Source organism: Poecilia reticulata, linkage group LG19 (genome assembly GCF_000633615.1).
Source record: "Poecilia reticulata strain Guanapo linkage group LG19, Guppy_female_1.0+MT, whole genome shotgun sequence".
Taxonomy (NCBI): Eukaryota; Metazoa; Chordata; class Actinopteri; order Cyprinodontiformes; family Poeciliidae; genus Poecilia; species Poecilia reticulata.
This window is the reverse complement of record NC_024349.1, coordinates 5,500,435-5,515,723: the sequence shown is the minus strand read 5'-3', so window position 1 is coordinate 5,515,723 and position 15,289 is coordinate 5,500,435. Positions and strand designations below refer to the sequence as shown.

At 40.1% G+C, this 15,289-nt stretch overlaps 1 protein-coding gene across 2 annotated transcripts in view; it reads right to left on the bottom strand.

The window, feature by feature from the left end:
• Positions 1-14,499, bottom strand: part of kcnh4b (potassium voltage-gated channel, subfamily H (eag-related), member 4b) — a 53,458-nt gene extending 38,959 nt beyond the window's left edge. Inside the window, exons 1-3 of one of the 2 annotated variants that reach the window (XM_008436627.2) lie at positions 14,315-14,499; positions 13,977-14,232; positions 2,861-3,094 (exon numbers count right to left, since the gene is read on the bottom strand). In XM_008436627.2, the coding sequence (XP_008434849.1) occupies positions 2,861-3,094; positions 13,977-14,052 (310 nt within the window). In that variant the 5' untranslated portion in view covers positions 14,053-14,232; positions 14,315-14,499. Of the gene's footprint in view, positions 1-2,860; positions 3,095-13,976 lie in introns of both variants that reach the window. The other variant, XM_008436626.2, reaches the window with a different exon arrangement.
• Between the last annotated feature and the right edge of the window lie 790 nt (positions 14,500-15,289).

Genomic DNA, 15,289 nt, shown 5'->3' with positions numbered 1-15,289 from the left:
GTGACCTGTCCAGGGTGACCCCGCCTCTCGCCCGGAACATTAGCTGGAGAGGCACCAGCAACCCTCCCGACCCCACTAAGGGACAAGGGTGTAAAGAAGATGGATGGATGGATGAAAAATTGGTCACAAACATTGGGTCTAATTGACTGCTGCCCCAGCATTACTTGACGTCAAGTTATAGCAAATGATAAAAAGTCACATTTAACATCTGGAGAGACAGAAAAACAGCGATTAAAAGGGTTTATTGACATGAATGAATTAAAGTTCTTTGGCGCTCTGACCCTGGTGGAAGACATTGTGTTGTGAAATGCAATGAGCTTGGATGAGCATTTCCGATGCTGATTAGGGATGTCTTCCCACCCCCTGCCCCGGGTCCGTACACTGGTGGCAGAGCTCGGCTGGAGACCGGATGCCGCCATGGATGAAGGTCCTTTGAAGCAGGAGCTTGATTGGTGATTGGCGAAGACGGGGCATGGTCCAATGCTGATAGGCCGACGGCAGATGATGCAGTGATTGGATGATGTAGGTGAGGCTGAAGAGTCTTTCAGCTTGAGCTTACGCCAAGGAATAAAAATTTCTTATAAATATTTCTAACTTTGCATCACAAAATATGGGATTTTGATTATAAAAAGCCACAAAAACAATCACAAAATCCTGGTGGGACAGCTATTTATTAATATTTTAACAGTCACATTGGTTTTATCAATACATTCTGGAAGGACCGGCCCTTTAAGAGCATTCAGATTTTTTATACGGCCCAAAATGAAACTGGGTTTGACTCCCCTGTTTTAAAGAATCAGGCACAAAGTGGCCGAATTGACAGGTTCACAGAGGGAAGGAGTACCTAAATATCCAAGACGTCAACAGGATCCAGTTTGGTCATTAATGTGGAGAAATGATGCACTGCTGCAACACAGATGTTTTATGTCTCCTGTAGTGCTTCTGGTGTGTTTGTCTATGTGTAAGAAAACACTATAGATTGCTGTGTTTGTGCAGAAAATGAAGTTCTGTCAGTCTGCAGCACACAGCGAGCGTCACGAACATCTGCTCTGCTGCCTTTGATCTGCTCTGCTTCTCCATTCTCCAACAAAAACGCTTTAATGGTTGGTTTAAATTATTTTAAGGACTTTTAGAAGATTAGAAGAGGAGGCACTTAGCTACAGTGGATATTTTGCAACCCATTAGCACGCCTCACATTTTGAGGCAGCAGGTTTCTGTTGAACACATATAATCCTGTGTGCCACTCATTGAGGCTTAACACGACTATGGCATATGCTCTCTGCTCATGCATGACACCATGTTTTCAGCTCAAGACTTCCCGAAGGAATAGCAAAATCTCAGCAGGAATGGAGTTCAGATCAAGACAGAACAGAAAGCCTTTGTCCTCGAGTCAAAAAGCTTGATCAGCAGGCGCAAAACAAGCGGAAACTTTTATTTATACGTCTTTAATTCCCCTCAGCACTTCTTCCAGTTGCTAATAAGAATCTGATTCTCRTTTTCTCCATCATCTGATTGTTTTGTGCTGATAATTATGGATATTCTCTCCAAAGGATCACTGTTAAGAAATCCTGCATTCCTAATTCAAACAAACCGTTGAATTATGAATGCATAATTCAAYGGTATTATGCATTTATTTTAGACATTTATTGTCTAAAAATAAATGTCCTCTTCATGATGCAGAGCAAAAATGAATCATGCCTGAACAGGGTAGTTAGAGAAACGATGATGGAGACGATACCCGTTTGAAATTTAGCTTAAAAACGTTGAATTAATTTCTTTACATTTTGCTTCCAAGTTGCCATATTTTTATAAAATCTTTTCAATCATATTGATCAAAACTAAGCTGATAAACAGCCTTAGTACATTCAACGGCTACCTTGCAAAACAGGGTTGGACCCCCTTTTGCCTYCRGGACTGCCTTAATCCTTCGTGGCAGAGATTCAACAAGGTACAGGACACATTCCTCAGAGAGTCTGGTCCATGTTGACATGATAGCATCACGTAGTTGCTGCAGATTTGTCGGCTGCACATCCATGATGCGATTCTCCCGTTCCACCACATCGTAAAGGCTTTTTATTGGATTGAGATCTGGAGACTGTGGAGGCCATTCGAGTTCAAGGAACTCTGAGATGATTTTCGCTTTATGACATGGACATGTATTCTGCTGGATGTAGCCATCAGGAGATGGGTACACTTTGGCATAAAGGGATGGACAWGGTCAGCAACAATATTCAGGTAGGCTGTGGCGTTGACACGATGCTCGGTTGGTACGRATGAGCCCAAAGCGTGCCAGGAAAATCTCCCCCACAGCATTGATACAAGGCAGGATGGATCCAAGATTTCTTCTTGTTGACGCCAATTTCTGACCAAACCGCAGCGGAAATCAAGACTCATCAGACCAGGCAACGTTTTTCCAAACTTCTATTGTCCAATTTTGGTGACTCTACGAACTGTAGCCTCAGTTTCCTGTTCTTAGCCGACATCAGTGGCACCCGGTGTGGTCTTCTGCTGCTGTAGCCCAGCCGCCTCAAGGTTTGACGTGTTGTGGGTTCAGAGATGCTCTTCTGCCTACTTCGGTTGTAACGAGTGGTTATTTGAGTTACTGTTGCCGTTCCTTCAGCTCGAACCAGTCTGGCCATTCTCCTCTGACCTCTGGCATCAACAAGGCATTTGCGCCCACAGAACTGCCGCTCACTGGATATTTTCTCTTTTTCGGACCATTCCCTGTAAACCCTAGAGATGGTTGTGTGTGAAAATCCCAGTATTTCAGCAGTTTCTGAAATAGACCAACAACCATGAAGTCTGTCTCCATGCAGAATTTAAAAATCTGCATCTCTTTATCCTGTTTCTAAGCACTCACCGTTCTTTTTGTAGAAGTGGACCTCAGTCTGGTACTCTTCCCGTCCCTCCAGAGCCTTCTCTATCTGCTGGGCCACGTGTTCGCAGGTGTCGGCGCCGTGCAGGAAGCGACAGGTGCAGTTCTTCTGCATCACCTCGGTGCGAGTGAAACCCGTCAGCTCGCAGAAGCCATCAGAGCAGTAAACGATGGGGTAGCCGCGGTGGCCCTGGGCATTACCCAACAAGAAATTGCTGTCTGTGAAGGGAACATGAGAAAGTAAGGAGGAGTAAGAAAAGAAAACGTTTCTTTATGTTCGACTGGTGTCAGTTTGTCTACATGTTTAACTGAACTGGAAATTAAAATAGTTCAGGTGAAACACGTACACACACCAATTACGGACACGAATGTCGTATAATTTTGAGGTTATCAATCAGTCAATATGGGGGAATTTTTATGCCATAATCCAAAAGCACACATTTTCAGTCTGAAAGCAGGGTTTCATATCTTTTGTTCTCAAAAAATGTTTGCTTACATTTTCACTTTGAAAGCAGGACTTCATGTCTTTCTTCTCAAAACTTGTAATGCTTGTACTCAAAACTTCTCCTCGCGCTCAGACCTGGTCTCTGCTCGCTTATGAAACATGAAACTGTCTTTTGGCAGAGTCACCTAGCAACCTCTCAGCCAATAAGATGAAAGTGTTGTGCTGGGTGCGTTTGTTTCCTTCTAGCAGATGGCTACTATCGATTGTAGCAACCTGCGCCACCCACTGGATGTAGAGAGAAACGACGTCAGCTTTCTGCTCCGTAGTACACTAAACCAGCAGTGTGCTACTGATCGCTAACAGCTACTGATTTTAGGCAGGATTTTATTCACCCAACTAAAGACATATCTATATATGAAGATCTATCTATCTAGTTGTGATGCTTATGCTTATATATTATTTATAAACTGAGTGGAAAATCATAATTAACCAAGATAAAGGCATCACTCTGTGAGTAATCTATAAAATTAAATATCACTATATAATTTTTTTTTCTCTGTAAGAGAAAATGTGATGATTTTTTTCTGTTTGCTGTCAGGTTACTGAGCTGTGTCTACTGCACAGCACCAGTCCTTTGTTCTGGGATCTCCTCCCAGTCACTCCAGGCTGCTGCCCTCAGATTTGATGTTTTTGTTCTGAATATCATCATTTATTCATCCATTCTATGGCTGGAATTTGATATTGTGCTCTCCCACTGCTTGGTTTAAGAATGTAACCGTAATAAACTACATGACGGTGTTCCTGAGACATTTTGGCCAAGTGTCTGTAAGTTTATCAATGTTACAATTTTTGACTGAATGCTAATATCAAGAATTAAAATAAATATTTTTTTAAAGTCTTGATTCTGAGAGCATTTTCTTAAACTTGACAATTTTCAAATCTCTATCCCATATATAAACAACATCTGGTACGTTTCTTTATTGACTGAAGAGCAAAATTCAGGCTGTTCATTGTTTGAATGTCAACCCACTGGAAAAATATCAACAACTACTTGTGACGTGTCGACGCCTGCTGGTAGTTGTCAGAGTGGCTCATAATTACAGTTTAGCCCTTAAAATTGATTTAAAAGCATGTGAATTTTTCAAAAGGGTAAACGAGTAGCAACCAGCTTATTGTCATGTGGTGACAGGTAATTATTTTTGCATATTTCTGCATAATGCAACTGTGTGTAAACCTTTTAAATGTAAACGATGGCATGGTTATTTTCATTTACAACTACAGCAAGGAATGCACAGCAATGGAGAAGCTTGGAAATCATTTCCCATTACAGCATTTTCACTATTAATCCATTTATTTTACTGGGATGTTACAAGATATGGAAAATTATATATATAATGTGGCACATATTAGAATTTATTTGTATTTAGTCCACCTTGTAGATCCACATTTTTTGCAGTTAAAGCTGCAAGCAGGGTTTCCCCCAGTGTATCATAAGCCTGGCGGGCCACCAGGCTTTACTTGTGCCCCCCACCAGGCTTAACATTTAAGCATTTTTTTGAATGTTTGCATTTTTTAAGACTTTATGGTTTGTGTTCAGATATTAATCTTCCAGTCTTCCAATAACACATAATTATACCAAGTGACATTTTCAAATTTCCTGTCAACTTTAAACATTTTTTAACTCAAAAACATGTTAGGCTGCTGGTTGAATGACTGCCGAGCGCCCCAACCACCGGGCTTAGCACGTTCTCAGGGGGAAACCTTGTGCAAGTATTTGACCTATTTTTCTTATGAAACTAGTTCCAGCTCATTTAGATTATATGGATGAAGTTGTTTATTTTACAGGAGTTTAGTCAGACAAACCTTCTAAAGCAAATTTATACAATAATAAACCAAATTCAAAGAGTCACGCTCATATTTATACGCTGATACGAAGATGGATGCCTTTTCAAAAACCAAAATAAAGCGTGGCAGGGGACGAAACTGGACTATAATTTTCCAGTTGTAAGTTTGCTACTTTTCCCATTCAGCCGAAGTCACTACATATTACAGATTCTCCATTAAATCCTAGTCCAGACTTTGACTAGGCAATTTTATCATATTAACCTGATCTCAAACATTTCATTCGTAGCTTTGGCTGTTTGTTTCGAATCTCTGTCCTACTGAAAGATGAGATTCATTATGCCATTTGTTTACTAATGTTCATATAATATCAATAAATAAATTACTAACCAAACTCACAAAAATTAACGTTTTATGATTTTATTTTGGGCTCAATTTGTTTTGTAGTGAAAAATAATCTGGAACGTTACCTTTAAAGGTTTTATTCCTATTAATCTAGTAATATAAATTAGATTCGCAAATACATTAAATACAATTTTTAAAAAAATCAGTGCAGATTTTCTGGATGCCAAGCAAAGAGACAGAATAGTCATTGTTAACATCATGAGAGAAAAGCATATTAAACAGCTTCTCTTGTGTTTTCCATGATCCAGAGCTGCAAGCTGTCCATGGGGGATGTTTTTTTTTTTTCTGAGAAGTGACAAGCTTTAAGTGTGCAGTGAGCAGCAACTAAACTGTCACTGTGGAGTTACAGAAAAAGACAGGCATTAGTCAGATCCATGAACAGGCGGAGGAGTTTTCATGCCTCAGCCATTGCTTGCTTTTCTATTCTCCACACTTAAACATGAATGAAATGTACATTAAAGTCCTGTTGTGTTTGCTGGAGAAGACTGTAAATGTGGGTTTCAGTTTCAAATGCGGTTATTCTATGAATGTTACCTTGAAAGCACCTCCATCTGACCCCAAAAGTACAGATTAAACATGCAAATAATTAATTCAAAACAAACAATTGAGCGATAATGCGTACCCTGTTTAGTCCGCTTTCACTCTAGAAAGTCCGGTTCGTCTGAAGAGGTGTGAAACTGATGTGGACCAAAAAAACGTGATCTCTGCTCTACCTAAAAACCTAGCATGAAGCGGACTATAACGCAGGGAATTCTGGGTAAATACAACCAAAACAAACGTGAGTCCAGCGCTAGCGTGAGAAATGGCTCTTGGTCTTTTACAAGCTCCAAAAGAGAAATGCTACAACGGCTGAAATATGACGCTAATCCATTTTTGTTTATGTTTTGCGAAAGGCTAAATTGCTCTCGTGTCTTCTTCTGAGGTTTTTGAGTCGTTTCCTTCAATGGTCCACGGCGCAGCGCCACCAGAGGTGAGGAGGGGAACAGCTTTTTGAAAGGGTTGGTTCGTTTTACACAGTGCAGTTTGAAGGCAAAATGCAGCAGCTGAAAATGTGATCAGTATTGCAACTTTGCAGTTCACCGGACAATCGGATGTGTACGGAAGAAGAATAGGGCCACTGAAAAAAAATTATAATATCAGATTTCTGATAAAAAAAAATAGTCAGGATTCTGACTTCAATCTCAGACTTCTGACTTCTTTCTCATAATTCTGACTCTTTTTTTTTTTTTTTTCAGCTGCCGTAATCCTCTTCCATAGGTGTGAAATCACCCAGAAAGGCTCTATTTATTTTGTCTATCTCCAATTCCCGCCAACATCCCTCTGGGCATTTATCTATGCTGCCCATATCAAAAACCAGCACAACGTTTAAGAACAGAGCCTTGATAAAGCTTCAGTTTGCAGAAGACACTAGCAACTCTCTTAATCAGTATTTTTACTTCCAATACTGCAAGTTCGGGATCAGGATTGCCCCAGAAACGATGACTGAATGAGATGTGACCCCAGAAAGACAGGCTGTGAAAGAAACGTGCCCTGTTTTTATAAATTCCTCACACCGCAGCTTACTGAAGCAGCATGTGCTGGAGAGCAGCCGCATTCATCTCAGCTTTATGTAATGCTTACCTAAGAATAGCTACATTGCTACTCAGCAAGTTAAATTGGTCCTTTAAACAGGTCAAAAAACCAACGTAGCTATAAATCATCTTGTATCAGAACCACAAGAGTTTTAAAAACTTTTGTGCCGAGCTTGGAGTAATGTGGAGTTCAACGCTTTCCAGACAGGATTAGTCGCTGTAGCTTTGACTTTGATTCAAGAAACTTTCATTCAAGCAACATTTTTGAATGAGCCCTGAATAAAATCAACAACCAGTTTCACTGTAAGAAATAACCCAACTCAGCTCACCTTCACTTTATCTTTGCCATTTAGTAGAAGAACAATATCTGACTATATCAGCTGTACGTCATTCTGAATAAAACCAGTCAGATTTTTATAGAGCAATTTCTATGCCATCAATCAGATCAGAAAATGTTTTAACACAAGAGCAATCAAGGATGTGATTAGAGGATTTAATTATCAAAAATAATTTACAGATGTGACACCAGGAGAACAAGAACTGGACTAAGAAATCCAGTAATGCACAATAAAACCGGGGAAGAGAGATGGGAGCAGGTGAGACTAAGAAAGGGAAAACAGAACAGCTGGAGGAGAAAACACAGAACAGGACACACAACAATCTTACTATTTAAAAGCCCAAGGCTGATACTAGCATGAGGACAAACTTAAGAAATTAATTAATTAATATGGAAGACCTTAAGTGACAATAATAGCCGAAAAATAATCCAAATACAAACACAGATCATAACACCCCGCAGGTCTTTTCTTAGTACTATTACTAAATGTATATGGTGGTTTTCAATCTGGAACTTTAAAAAAAATTAATATTATAGTTTCTGGTACTTTCATTTAACTTACCAGATACTTTACAGAACTTACCAGGTACTTCTTACAACTTTCTCGTTACTTTACAAGAAATTTCTGCATAATGTCAGGATGCAAAATAATTTAGATGCTTGTACCATATAAGCAGGAAATGATTGTTTTGGAATGTTGTACTTATTACACCTCTTTCTATTTTATTTAAATTATTTTTTATTATTATAGCTGTTGTTGCTTTAAAAACCAACTTCCTCAGTCCAGTGAACACATTTTTGTATTTTACTCAGTAAAGTCATTACTAAATGATGTTATGAACTCCATATTGAAGATAACATAGTTACTATGTGCCTGAAAACTCATAATATCCCCCTTTTTAAAAAAAAAAACAACCTCCTGTTATATGAAATTGCTAAATTGCAGACGTGTTTTGACATAAAGGTGCATCATAGCAAAGAAAGAAAAACATGCAGACATTTATATATGTAAATTTTCCACAGCAGCACACTTTTTTCTCCTCTTGTAGATCAACTTGAACAACCAATCCAGTCCTCACATGAACCACTTGATGAACTGTTTGAGCGTGCGCGTCTCATTGTGACAACTCCTCCTCACTTCTGGATCCGTAATCCTCTCCGGGATATTGCTTCGAGTGTCCGCTCGGCTGCACCAGCTTCCTTAATTACACATCTGTGCTGACGCGCAACAACTGTAATCTGACATGATGATGCTATATGCTAACACGCAGGCTGGAGCGCACGGGTGGAGGATGCTAGCTCCTCTGTGTATAAAAGGCAGATGAAAGCCTGTGAAGCTTTGGCCAGCAGCTAATTACCACCCAGTAGCATGTAATCAGCTGCTGGGTCAGATCAGGGAGAACACAATGATGCAGGGGGAAAAGGTCGCCAATAATTACTGATTTCGAAGCCAACTCATAGAATTTGGGGCGGTACATATGCAAATTCAACGCTAGAGCATGTGTTCTTACGCAAATATAATGGTGTCGTTTGGATTTGAGCTCTAAAATCTGGACAACCTGCAGCTATGTGGCAGTTTTATCCCAAGAAGGCAGAAAACTGCTTCACACCCACTCACACCTAAATTCACACTCCGATGGAGGCGAAGCTGCCGTCCCAGGTGGAGACCTGAACATTAGAAACAGTTTATTTCTGATTCTTGCTCAAAAGAAACGTACACCAATGTCCACCTGGGGACTCAACCTTCACATCTCGGCTCTCTATGCCCGTTTTAAACGCTTCAAACTTTGCAACGAATTCGTTCTTTCCAGCAGCAGCAGCAAACAGGTCCGACTGTTCTCTGCTGTCCGCCTGCTGGGCTTTGGTCTCATTAGAACCCGTTCATCAGCTGTTTAACAATGAGCTCAGAAAGGTTCAGCCTTCCCTGTCTCCCTCTTTGGTCGCCTTTTAGGAGGAGAATTTAGGAGAAAATAAACCGGCTTCTTATCTGTGCCTGCAGCTGCAGTGTGGTCAGGCCGCTCCGCAGCATGAGAACTGCTGTCAGCGTGAAAACACTGCCGGGTAGGTCGTGCTAAGGAGTTTGGGGAGGTGGGAAAGGCATGTAGCACACGTCACACAGGAGAAACAGAAGAGGATTTCAGCTTATGAACCCTGGTGAAAAACATATCTACAACCAAGCATCCTAAAAATGACCTTTGACTCCTCAACTGAACAACAAACTGAAACATACAGATATTATTAATATCCACTGTGGCTGGTGGAGAACATTTTTGATTTCCACCCCTGCGTTCCAGCAGAACGTCAGGCTACCTTGTTTGTTTAGTTTAAGCACCGCAGCTCAGTTTAAAGTTGAAAAGGAAAAAAAAAAAATCACATTTTGATAATTGATCATTTTGATCCACGTGGCTAAAACTCTGAATTTACGCTTTTGCTGCAAGAGGTTCCAAAAGTAGGTGCAGAAGTCATCATTCCTAAACATGGCTACTTAGTAATGTGCAACTATGTCTGATAAAATCCCAGTAAAAAAATGCATCGAAGTTTGAGGTGCAGCATCAGAAAAGTTCACCTAAAAGAGCTCAAGTGTTGTGGACATTTCTGCTGCATCCAGCCACCTCCACCTGCTGCAAGCTGCAGGCGGCGATGTGAAGAGGGGCTGCAGCTGCTCTGCGCACAGCGGCGCTTGTTTTACGATTCGAACCGTCTGAGACAAGAGACCAGCTGCTGCGTGCAAGTCCTTGATTACAAAGCAAGTTCAAGAGCTTTCTCTTTGGGCTGACCATTGTTTTTTTTCTAAAACACCAAATCGTTGAAGCATCCTCCATGTCAAGTGGCGGGACCTTGTAACCCAGGCAACAAGGAAGAAGCTATTTTGAGCAGCGGGCTCGTTGCCACCCCTTGAGGAGCTGCAGCTTTGGGCAAGTTTCAGGACAGCAGCCTCATTTTTGAGGTTTACCATCAACCACTTGAAGCTGAAAGTGTTAAATTATTTAGCAGTAAACATGCAGGGGGAAAAAAAAAAGTTAACTCCCTGATAACGAGTGGTCAGAAAGTTGAAATATAAATGCAGTTTGTGTCCTGCAGCTTTCAGCGGCGCGTGCTCGGCCATCCAAAAGCCGCGGGATTGAAATGCCACAACATGTGAATGGGGATGAGCCCTTTGACACGTCAGTACCCCAAATAGCACGACATGTTTCAAGACATTAATGTCAACAACGCTTCACAGGCAGCACAAGCAACATTTCGCTAAATAAATTTAGCAGTTTTAGCCAGAAACACAACACATCGGGAAAAACACTGAACCAAAGAGGTAAAAGTGTTTTTTTTAAACTTTTTACTGCTTTGTGTGTTCAGAGGTCAGAGAGGAGATTCAGACAGAGCCTCTAGAGTTGGCAGGAAGTCCATGTGAAGCTCAAGGACTCTTCAGTAGAGAATATGAAACATGAGGGCACGACCCCCCCTCATCTTCCATCTTATCTCTGCGGCGTTTTAAACACAAACTACTGAACACCTTCTTTTAATTCCAGTCAGTATGCAGCACGAAACACCTCATCTGCATGTGTGCAGCTCAGCTTTAATTGCCGGTGTGTCAGAAGGATTTGTGTCCCTAAGTAGAAGTAGACAAAAAAAAAAAGCAGCTCTGCCTCCGAGTCACACTTTCATTCAGGCTGCTGCAACCAGCTGAGGGAGGTCAGGCTGACACGTCACATGAACAAACACAGACATGCCAACGGCGTCTGTTTACAATGAGCAACAACCTCCCTGAGGGCGCGGCAAAGGTACAAAACAAGAGACGCAAGCCGAGCAGAAATGACGACGCTGCCTAATGGCTGCACAAAGTTTTCTGGAGCTAAATGTGTGAAACTGATGAGTAAAAGGTCGAAAAGGGCGATTTTATGCTTTTGTCTGACTGTAAGAGTACAACTGAACAAAAGCTTTAGTGGCCTTAATCGGCAGATCCAGCTATGGGAAAAAATGAAGAGAGCACTTAAAATGATCCGTTTCTCTGATTTTACTTTATATAAATATATGTTTGAGTAAAATGAACATTGTTCTTTTACTGCATGAACTGCTGACGACATGTCTCTGAAATCACAAGCCAAAATTTTGTATTCATTTGCTGAAAACGAGAAATGGACCCAAAAACAAAAAGAGATGCGTTGCTTTAAACAAGTTCATTCTCATTTAGAAACAACAATATTGATGTTTTAACTCAGGAAGAGTTCAGGAATCAATAACCAGGAGGTTTTCAATGGGATTCAGTGCAGTGGACTCTTAAGTTCAGGAACCTTTGCACTCACCCAAACTGTTAAAAATCACACCTAAATTAACAACAACAGCCTAAAAAAAGCCAATCTAATTCAGTTCCAAACTGCTTTTTCAAAATATGTTCTTGCATCTCAAAACTTTTCTGCGTTTTGTCTCCTTGCAACCACAAATTTCAACGTTATTAATTGTAATAGAACAAAACTAAGTGATAAACATTTGTGAAAACGAACAAAGTGAACGGTTGTAAGTTTGTTTGTTTTTCTTTTAACAAATGTGTATAAAAGTCAGTCAGCTACCCTCAGAAGTGACCTAATTAGACCGTTACCCTAACCCACTGTCAAACACGGTGGTGGCAGCTGCTTTTTCTCAGCAATTACAGAAAATCTGAAGTGATTTAAAAATGAACGTTATTAAATAGAAAGTAATCCTCAGGGAAAAACCTGTGAGAAGCTCCAGAAGACTCAAAGCCAACTCAAAGGTCACAATAAATTCTACTGGAGTTGTTGCGATAAATGATAATATTGTTGTTTTGAGAACATTTTAAGTAAAATAATGATAATAATGGCATAAAAATGCAAGAACACGTTCTCAAAGATAAGTAAACGTTAACACTGGAACTGGAAGACATTTGAAATATCGCAAATAAATAAATAAAACAACAAATAAAATTAATTTTTAAGTCTTTGTAAACAAAATTATTCTTCAAAAAAAGATTAGTTGAGACCAAACTGAAGACTTTTATCACGCAGTTTTTATAGAAAGCGATAAATGATAAATCACACCAATGGAAATTATTGAGTTTGTTTTAATTCATCATGTGATTAATTGATTTATTGATTATTGTGACAGGCCTACTCAAGGCTGGGGAACAGTTTTACCACTAACCTAAATATACAGTCAGACCATATTTTTTGTGTTCAAATGGCCTATTCAAAGTCCAGCCAAAAATCTAATTGAGAAACTTTTGAACGAATTGAAATTCACATCCAAACAGCCTGAACTTGAACTATTTTTAAAGAAGAAAGAATCAGTCTGTCTGTGATTTGGGAAAAAATCCAGTAACCACTTTGACTCTTTTGAGACAATTAAAATTTATTTTAAGACAAAAAAGAAAAATCTTTGTATAAAACCTGCTTTTGTTTTTATCTGATTTAACTGAGTCTTCGTAATTACGTTGTTTTGTTGCTGTGTTTGTCTTTTTTTGTTGTTTGTTTTAGGCTCCTCTTTTAAATAAGATCCTGGATCTCAGACAGAAAAACTTTAAATTAAGAATAAATTTTAATTACTTTCAGTCTCTTGCTCTGAAAACCTGATACCTGAAAATATTTGTAACTATTTCTATGTTCTAGATCAAATTTGAATAAAATATATTCAAATTTGTGGATGTAGATCTGGTTTGATTTTTAAAATTATTTTATTATTTTTAATTTCCTTTATTTAGGTAAAACCCCGTTGAGATCCAGATCTCATTTTCAAGAGGGACCTGCGCAGAAGTCTGCAACATGGCATTCTGATGGAAAACGGTTTATAATTAGCTGTAACATTATTTAATCATCAAGTTTTTATTTAAAGTTTGTGAAGAAGCTGCACTGTAAAACATTTGAGCCACATTTAGTCGTGTCTACTGTCTTCTTCTCTTTAAGTCAAATAAATTTAGTGAGTTTTAGATTTTAACCTTAACGTGAGTTTGTGAAAGATAAACTTACAATAATAAGTTGTGTTAACTTTGTTTTCATTAATTTCGTCAAACTAAAAAAAAAAGACAGGAGTGGGAACTATTTCCCAGAATGCTTAGCGGCGTGTGTCTGTATCCTGAGATGGACGTGCGCTCCATTTAAGGCAAATGTTTATTTTAAGTGTGCAAAGCGGGAGGGTAATGTCCTGATCACACTAAATGTTTCTGAGCAGAATTCACAAAATTCATTATCAGATCAGAAATTTTGTTCATGCAGTTTGAAAGAAGAATTTAAATTACTTTAAAGTAAAATAAGTTGATATTGTGAGCAAAAATAATAGAGAAATGTGTTTTTTTTCTTACACGTTGTGAAATATTCATCTGGTTTAAATTACAGCTAACTGTTAAAAAAACAACAATGTTTAGACAACTTGTTGCTCGTTGTTAAATCAACATTTCTGAGTTAAAACCAAAAGAAATGTCTTGTTGACTTAAACTGCCTTTTCAAGGCTGCAGGTGGATTTTCACTTCCAACTTAAACCTCCTTCACTTGTACTTACGGGTGCCATCGAAGCGCGTGGCGATGGTGTCCAGAAAGGTGTTCTGAGGGGCCAGGAGCCCCTTCATCACAGGCATCTCCACCCAGATGTGGGGCAGCCAGCAGGTGGCTGGACGTCACACCATCCCAGAAGTGCGGCAGGGTGGCTGTCCGCGACGTCTCAGCAGGTGCTGAAGAGGACAATCCAACACCGGACACAGGGATCCATTTCTACAGTAAATGCGACCACCTTCCTCCCCGGGAGACGGCAGCACATCCTGAAATAGACGGCGATAGCTCAGTTCGATAACGCAGAGATCTGCTCAGTCACAAAAACATAAAAGTCCAGAACCAAAGTACTTTGTGACTGAAGTTATCCTGCAGCCCTTTTCCATTCATTCGAGCCCCATAAACGTGCCTCTACTCCTCTGCCATCCTTCAGCTGGAGGATCTGTAGGGATGCTGTGGCAGAGTAGTTGCATCTTCTTGAGCTTTCGCCACTCCGTCTCTTCCCCCCATCCACTCCTGTGCAGCAGCAGCCAATGAGACGCAGCCCTCTCTCTGTGGGGACCTGTTCTCATCGGATCAGGGAGCGAGACGAGGGAGGGAAACCAGGCAGGGAGGGAGGGAGGGAGGGAGGATCCTTTTTTTGGGAGCATCTGACAGCACCATTACACCCCACAGTGCTACTATCAGCACATGGCTTTTGTGTGTTGGGAAAGATGGATTACCTGCGTGTCTGTCAGTGGAGGCTATTGTACCAAGCTGGACCGTGTGCTGTGCTGCTTTGGTCGTTTTAGTTAAGTGAGGGAACGTTACTTTAGATTTATTTCCCTCCGTGTTGGAGTGACTGTGAAGACGACAAATGCTCTATCAGCGTTCCTGTGGGAGAATTAAAGCATGGGATAAACTGTGCTGAGAGTGGATTTAAAAGATAAGCCTGGAAATGTTTTTAAGAGGACTCAACTCATAAAGCAGTGCATTACTTTCTTTCACACATCTACACAGCAACATAAACACCCCTGAAGAGGATCGTTCTGAGAATAGATTTCACTTTCACAGAGTTTGGTGCTCATTAAAGTGGCGCTCAGCAGAGAAAGATGACCCCTAAGGATTAGGTCAATTAATGTAATTGTCATTAAATATTAAATTTTGTGAGTGGCATCAGGAAACCTGATGAATGAGGGTCGTTTACAGTGACACTGAGCGGCAAAATGTAGCAACATTGTGCAAAAATGCAGCAACAGAAGGAGAGGAAAAAGTAAAAAGACTTTGGAAGGAAAATGTTACGTAAGGAAAAAAACAAGATGGCTGCAAAAGTGCAAACAGAAATTA